Source organism: Pteropus alecto, unplaced genomic scaffold, assembly GCF_000325575.1.
Source record: "Pteropus alecto unplaced genomic scaffold, ASM32557v1 scaffold90, whole genome shotgun sequence".
NCBI classification, from domain to species: Eukaryota; Metazoa; Chordata; class Mammalia; order Chiroptera; family Pteropodidae; genus Pteropus; species Pteropus alecto.
The window spans coordinates 143,400-151,064 of NW_006429894.1; the positions used below are offsets into that span (position 1 = coordinate 143,400).

At 59.2% G+C, this 7,665-nt stretch overlaps 1 protein-coding gene and 1 long non-coding RNA gene across 10 annotated transcripts in view; one reads left to right on the top strand and one right to left on the bottom strand.

The window, feature by feature from the left end:
• Positions 1-2,032, top strand: LOC112477301. Of its 2 annotated transcripts, none has more exons than XR_003045386.1 (2): positions 1-102; positions 621-2,032. It is a non-coding gene; the product is annotated as an uncharacterized LOC112477301 (long non-coding RNA). The 2 variants fall into 2 exon arrangements; XR_003045387.1 differs by having other exon boundaries at positions 703-2,032.
• Positions 2,033-4,118: 2,086 nt separating this feature from the next.
• Positions 4,119-7,665, bottom strand: part of LOC102890196 (neuron navigator 1) — a 62,972-nt gene continuing 59,425 nt past the window's right edge. For all 8 annotated transcript variants that reach the window (XM_006904423.3, XM_025044556.1, XM_025044549.1 and 5 more), the window contains one exon: positions 4,119-7,231. In XM_006904423.3, the coding sequence (XP_006904485.1) occupies positions 7,136-7,231 (96 nt within the window). In that variant the 3' untranslated portion in view covers positions 4,119-7,135. The remainder of the gene's footprint in view (positions 7,232-7,665) is intronic.

The window sequence follows — 7,665 nt, forward strand, 5'->3', positions numbered from 1 at the left end:
CCAGCGGGAACGGCGCGTTAGCGGACTCTCCTGGGGCAAAGCGTGACGTGGGACTTTAGGGTCCCGGATGTTTCAGGTGTGAGCCTCTGCGTTAGCAGACAGGTGAGATGGGGACAGATGTGCAGGGCTTTAGGGGGAGGGGCCGGGTCAGAAACGCCCCCAGCGCGCCCGCAGAAACCTCGGCTCCAGCGCACCTCTCCACCGCCAGCCCCCGGACCCCGGGAGCGGGACGGGAGGCGGGCGGGGTGGCGCCGCGGCTCCCGGGAGCCCGGCCTGGACTCCGGAAAGCGGCGCCGGCCCGCGCGGGAGGGGCGCGTCCTCCGGAGCAGGGCTGCGTGCCTGTTTGAGAACGAATCCTGTTAGCTGAGCATGCTTGAGAGCTTTTCCCCCATAGATCTCACGGCTGGGCGCTTAGCGGAAAGGGGTCGTCGACCGTGGGTATACCAGGGCCGGGGCGGGGATGACTCAGGGACTGGGCACGCTCCTGAGTACCGGAGCGCGCGGAGCGTCGTCCAGGCGCGTGGAGACGAGGGGCGGGGGCCCCGGAGTGGCAGCAGGGATGGAAGGCGCATACTGTGGAGTGGAAGCTTCTAGAGCCTGCAAAAACGGGTATTTCTTAGTCTGACCTGGGTGCTGAGCTGACGACAACCAGGAGTCGAGTCATCTCATCCAGGGAACATTCTTCCTCGGTGTATTCGGCAGAGCTCTGAACACGCGTCGCCTCCCGCGCAAGGGTCGCCACGATCTCTCGGGAAAAGTGCTCCCTGGATCCTGCAGCCCCACGGCACGGACGCAGGACCTATTTCCCTCCTGTCAGCGGCCAGGAGGAGCTCACTCCATCACACGTGCTCCTTCACCCCAGAAACACTAAGAAAGTCCCGAGGGAACGTTTTCGAACACGGGGCAGTGAGGGGAGGACCTGAGAACCCCGACTTCCGGGCTGGATGTCTGGAGCTCTGTTGAAGGATGCAAGGTCCACCGTGTGCAAGCAGGACCCCCCCCCCAACCCCCAATGGGACTGGACAGGCCCCGCAGATGGGTTTTAGCTCTGAGTTAGGCAAATGGCCACAAGCAGCCTCACCTTCCCATGGAGGAATGAGCCACAAAATAAACGCAGACAGAAACCAGAGGGAGCTGGAGAGGACCAGTGGACAGCACAGGAGGTAACTTTATTGAAACGCAGAGGGCATCGGAACAGTCGGATCTTGCAAGGAGGAGACGCCTGGGGGGGTCAGAGGGCCCAGATCAGGGGGTGCCTCGCCTGGCCCTGGCAGGGATTTAATTTTCAACCAATTGGTTAGTTAGAACGAATGCCCGAGGGGACAGTCTGGCCCCCTTCACGATTGTTGCCGCAGCTATGCACACCGCTTCGCTTTCCAGGTTCTCGCTGATTCCTCTGTACTAGATATAAAAGGAGCAGAGTGAAAGAGGGGGGGTCGAATGGGAAAAAAAATAAACACGCAGACACACACATGGCGTGGTTTGGGGTTTTCTGCCCAATAAATTAAGAAAGAAAAGTTGCAAAAATTCCTGCCCGCCATCCGGAGAAACAGACCCTACCACATAAACAGTGCTGCCCCAAGCAGGAGTGGGGCGGGGAGGCCCCTGGCAGGGGCTGGAATTCACTTTCGAAAGATTGTTCTGTTAAAAAAACAAAAGCCATTTGGAAGTGGGAGGCCACTGCAGAGCAGAAGCCGAGACTGGCGGGGACACGGGGCTCCTGCCTGGTTGCCCCACGTGTCGGTCTCAGAGAAGCGGCAGGAAAGCGGAAGATCCACAGGCGATGCCCAAGGACCAGCATCGGCCCCCTGGGGGCCGTGGGTGATGTGGATGCAGTGGCTGTCCACGCCTTCCTCTAGGGCCAGGCTCCCAAGCCCAGGAGGCCAGTCCTCACACGTTTGTCCTCTACCCACCGGCTCCCTCACAGGGAACAGTGACAGACTTAATCCAGAACCAGTTGTGAGCAGCCTTTCAACTAGTCTGTGAGTTTGGAAAGATACAAAGTTCCTTTATTAAAGGATTTTATTCTGTCGCTATGGCTGAGTAGTTCCGTATGGGTGGTGTGGGAAGGCTGGGCCCAGGGGCTTCAGTTCCCAGCACCGTCTATTCCCTCCTGGGACGCCGGACCCTGCCCTCGTGAGCTGCCCTGCAGCCCGGTCCTCAGACCCCGTCGTGCCCTCTGTAACTCAAATATGGGAGAAGCATGTTGCCAGAACAAGTTGTCATGGAAATACGAATTAGACTTTTTGACTTTTCTCACCCTATCACACAATCAGAAGGCGCAGAATAGCCCTGGATCACCCAGCAGAAGAACAGCCTGGGAGAGCCCGCCAACTCTTCCCCTGTCGAAGCCCCTTAGGTTGCCAGGGACAGATTTCCAGAGCCATGAGATTTTTCTCTAAGGGCTGGATTCAATTAGGACAGATGCTGACACTCCCCTAACTTGCCCCCCAAAGCACACGTCCCTTTCTTTCCTGTGTTAATAAAAGTGAGGAAAAACACCCAAGGAAGCGGGAAGGTGACTTTGAAATGTATGTTAAAGTCTGAATTAGAATCTAGGACCTTATTTTGGCCCCAAGGGCTTCAGTGTGGGGACCTGATACTTGGCTTTCCCTTTACAACAAAACTTTCCCTAGCGACTCTGGCTGCAGTGTGCGTCCCAACTACCCAGTGACACTGGACTGCTGGGCGCTGTCCGCAGGGCTTCGGAGTCAGTAGGTCTGGGATGGGGCCTGAGAATTTCGTTAAGTTCTCAGATGCTGCTGGCTCGGAAACATGCCGAGGACCCCCACTCTGAGCGATGAGAGTGGCTGCACCGAGGAGTCTGGGGTCCGCTTACTTCCGTGACCGCTGTCACAGAAAGTCCTCCATGGCACGGTCGCTAGGATAAAGCCAAAACGTCAAACCGGGAGGAGCCGGTATGCACAGGTGTAATTTCCAACTGCACTGGTCTCCCTGCAGCCTCCAAGTTTTGATTGGTGTCATTTCGAAACACTGCCATCTTCCGGTTTACTGCCATCTCTCCCGGGGATGGGCCGAGAGGACACGCACACATGGACCCGAGCAGTGGGCGAGCCACGCTGGTGACCAGCTGGACTGAGCACTCATGAACATACATGAAATCGATGCAGTAATGAAGGGCAGTCTCCTTGGGCTTTGCCTTTGGGAAACACAGGGGCCCCAAAGCCACGTTATTACTTGCAGCCTCTTCAGCGGGCCATGAACCCGCACCTGCTGGTCGTCGTCAGTTGTCACAAGCGCACGCCGCATGGGGGGACATCCGTCCCCGTCAGTAGACCTCTGCAGGAGCACGTTGCATGCCATCAGTGGGGCCGGCTTGTGGAGGGCTTACTGGCTTCGGCTTCACCGAGGCCCCAGAGCAAGGATGGAAAACATGGCGGAGCTAGCAGGTGGTGATCGGGGTGGATTTTGCACTTGAACCCTGCGGTGAACGTGTGATTGGGACAGAACTTCCGCTCCCAAACGCAAGGGGGAACCGTGTTAGAGTCCCATGCAGCTTCCTCGGTCCTGGTTTGTGCAGACGGCCCCCTGCGGTCAGGCAGACTCCCCTCCGTGCCAGCTTCTGTCCCTGGGTGCTGTCCCAGGTGAGGAGGGGTCTGAGGAAGAGCAGGCCGCCCCTGTGCCCGCCCGACTCTCCTGGGATACTACAGGAGATGGTCCCCCTGAGACCGCAGAGGGGGCTGGCCCTCAGTACCGCGACCCTCATCCCAGGGAGCTGGGAGGGAAGAGGTGGTGGTAAAGGTCCACGTGGAGTCCTGCAAACCAGGAAAACCAGGAGGTGAGAAAGGACACAAACAAATCGCTGTTTGTCTGTGGTCCGTACGGAGTGTGGGTCGGTGAGCTGGAGGTCAGTAAGTCGAGACCAGAGCGTGCCAACCAACAGGACCGTTCAGCAAGTCCTTCCCTGCGGGCCTCGCTTCCCACTGGTCCGACCACCTGAAAAAGGCGTTGGGATGAGGACTCACAGGGACAGAGAGAAGCACTAGAGCTGCCACAAGCATAGATCGAAAAAATATCCTCCAAAGCCTCAGAAGAGAGGAGGTAGCAACAGCAACGTGCTCTTACGAGAGAGAGACACACAGACATCAGGGCCCATGTTGGCCTCCAATTACCGAGTACTTTATTGTTAGCGCCTAGGCAGGCCTCAGGACAGACTCACTGGACACAACGTGTTGGTCTTCACCCGGAAACGAGAGGCACTGTGCCGAGGACTTGTCCTGGGCACGGCTCTCCCGGGGTCGGTGGTGGGGACTGAGCTGGGCACCTGTGCCAGCTTTGGGGGTGTGGGGTCGGCGCGCAGGGGAGGGGAGGGCAGGAACCCATCTCAGATGGGCTGGGCTCCTCTGATGGCACCTGGGGTCGAGGGTTTAGCTGTGGGACCCGCTTTTTGCTGAGAGGTCCCAGTGGCCCTCCCCCCCGAGAAGCAGGTGCATCGGGAGGGGATGCTGTGGGTTTGCTCTTGCCATTAAGTCCGGGGCAGTGACCGCGAGCTCAGGTTTCCTGCTTCGGAGAAGCCTGGATGGGCGTCCCGAGGGGTGATAGCACCATGGGGAGGCTCAGCCTTCTGCACTTGCCACGCGCCCACGATTCCTCGGTGAGATGATGGCCCCTGGTGAGGGGCCAGGCGCGCAGCTGTAAACAGGGTCCCTGGCTCCAGAGGGACAGCTGAGGCTGCAACTCCGTCTCGCTAGATGGGAACACACTTTCTGGAGAGAAGCATCTGGAGACCTGGGCGAGATGCAGCAATCAGCCGGCAGCAGAGGGGCTGGGTCCCAGGAATAGAGGTGAGAAGTCAGAACATGAGAGGCTTCCAGATAAAGTCCCAATAAAGTCCCCCGTGGTGTGCAGGGACACAAGGGCTCCTTGTCTCTGAGGGTCTGAGGCAGCTGGAATGGGAGAAGGGGTTGCCCCCTTTCCTTTTGTCAAGTAGCCAGTAACATCCACGACAGAAGGCACTGGCCGGGCAGCACCAGAAAATACAGAGTTAGGGGCTCAACGACCCAGCGAAGACGGCGAGGGGAGACTGGGCCCTGGCACGGGACTGGGGCCAAGGACAGGGCTAAGGAGAGGCCTGCGTCCAGAGGAGGCCTGGCTGGCCTTCGCCCCCCTCCCAAGTTAGAGTAGCCAGCTCCGGGGCCTCCTCACCCCGCACGGCAGGGACCTTAAGGCAGCGATGTCAGCACCATGCTAGGACAGACGGCCTCTTCCCAACACAGAGCTGCATGCTGCAGCTGCCTCGGTTGGGGACCTCGCAGCTCAAGGCCTGAGCAGCGATAGCACGAGCGAGGTCTTGGGCGCGGGGGAGCCTGTCGTGCCTGGGAGCCACCGGTGAACGCAGCAGCCTCCTCGGGCGATGACCTGGGCCATCATCGGGACCAAAATGAGAGAACGGTGACGCAGGGATTCGGATGCAGCCGCTGGCTGGCTGGGTGGGCGGGGCTGAGCGGTCGGTGAGTGTGGGTGACGAGGGTCTGTGCTGCTCCGGGGTGGGGTGGTCTGAAGAGTGCGCCGGCCCCGCAAACCCGCACCTAGGCCCGGGGCTTCCAGGGGTGGCGAGAAGACGGCTCCCCACGTGAGATGAGCAGGGCCCCAGTCCTCCAGGTCCACCTTCGCCAATCCCAAATCTTTGTCCCCAGTGTACGGGACATCCAGTCCGAGGCGTTTGCTAGCTGGCTGCTTTTTTGGCTGCACTTCTTAGATGACCATGAAGGTCTGGACAGCGAGGGGTGTCACTGGGGTTAGCGCTTCCTGCTCAGTGTGATGGTGACAGCTGTGGGACGAAGCGGTGTGGACGGTCAGACGCCCCTCCAGGGTGACTTCCGAGGTGGGTCCCTTTGGAAGGCAGGTCAGGTCTCTTCTCCAAGTCAAACTCCTCGAGCCTTATATTCTGATTGGGACCATCTCACACAGGTGTGAACATCTACCTGTCACAGACGAATAGTAAAGGCCAGCTAAGAATTTAGGATCCGGTCCAAACAGGCTGTGAGACAGGAAGTCTGTAGCGTTCTCTAGTCCCTGGTGAGGCTCAACGTAGATCTGTCAAGCGGGGTGACGCACTCAGGCCAGAGGGCCGAGCCCCAGGCAGGACGTGTGCTTTCTCGAAAGGGAAGGCAAGGCCCTGGCCCCCACCACTTCTGAACCGACACTCCGTGTCTCGTGCGAGCCCCAAGGATGCCAAAGGCGGTGGCAGGGCAGGTGCCTTGGTGCCAACTGGACGGTGTCAGATCCTCCAAAGAAAACCTACTTGGAAAAGCCAAACTGGCCCCTGGAAAAGCAACCCAAGCATCTCATGAACGTGTGAGGAGGTGGAGGGTAAAAAACAGAAAGAAAAGGAAAATAAATACACAGATGGGGGGGAAGCAACGAAACAAAAAACAAAAATAAAAAATAACGAAGTAGGGTTTATTGACTCCGTGCGTGTTAGATTAGAGGGCATGACAGAGCGGGCAGTCTTTCTCGGCAGGCTGCGACGTCAGCTTGTGGTCTGGCGACTTCTTAGATGGGCAGCTGTCTTGTCGACGTCCTCAATGTCATCCGGGGCGGGTGGTGCTCTGTCTCCCTTGGCACCTGGTTCCCCTCTCCAGCTTCATCATTTCCGTTTTTTTTACCTTTTACAGGTTGGTTCAAATATTCTTTAAACCACATGCTTGTTTTCCTGGGCTCCAGCCAGCTCTGGGGGCGAGCGGCCACAGTGGCGGGAGGGAGTGGGCCTGCGAGGACCCAGCAGCTCCCCCCGCCCTCGGCCGGGCGGCCGTCTCAGTGCTGCTTGCGAGGCTCGGCGAGGGACTTGTGAGGCAGGTTCTTGTGATGTCCCCTGCCCCCTCCCCCACAAGCCCAGGAGTCTGTAATCGAGGCCAGAAGTCAAGGAAGGAGACCCAGCATCAACTTTTCCCTGCAGTCAGGAGAGGAGGCCAGCAACGTGTCCAGGGGCCACGAGTTCGCGGACGCCACCCCCCGCTCCTGACGAGGGGGGTGCAGCACCAGGAGCCGGCCCTCTTCCTTCACCCGCCTCCCTCGGTCTCGGTCTCGGTCTCTGAAGAGGGCAGGGAGAGGGGGAGCTGACGGAGCCCGCGCCAGCATCCTGCCGTCCAGGGTGATGGTGACTCCTGGACCCTCAGAGCGTGGCCTGGAGGTTGGGGTCCAGGATGGTTTCTCGATCTGGAGACTCGATGTAATTGGCAGCTTCCTGAAGTTTCAGCAGCATGGCCATCTAAAAAAGGGCAAGCAGATGGATCAATGGGACTGTGGGAAGCACGTTAAGATCTGGCTGCGGGTCTGTAAGCAGCTCAGAGTCCAGAGGGCAGAGGTGGTTAACGGCACGGCCCCTGGGACCCGGCAGCCCTGTCAACGTGCACTATGGAGCAGGTATGCGGAGCGGCTCGGCTACACAGGTGCCACGCTGTCACGTGGGGATATCTCGCAGAATGGGACACCTGTGCCTGCAAGGTGCTCACACTGCAGTGGAGGACAGAAGGCTGGGCAGGCCAGCTAACACGGGGGACAGGGCGCCCTGGGAACATGGCTGACAACTTCCCCTTCCCGGAGGTCATCAGCGCGCGGCCAGCCTCGGTGTCGCTGTGGTCCTGTCCCCCGCCAGCTCACAGACTCCCCTGCTCATGTCAAGTCCAAACCCCTCAGTGTGGT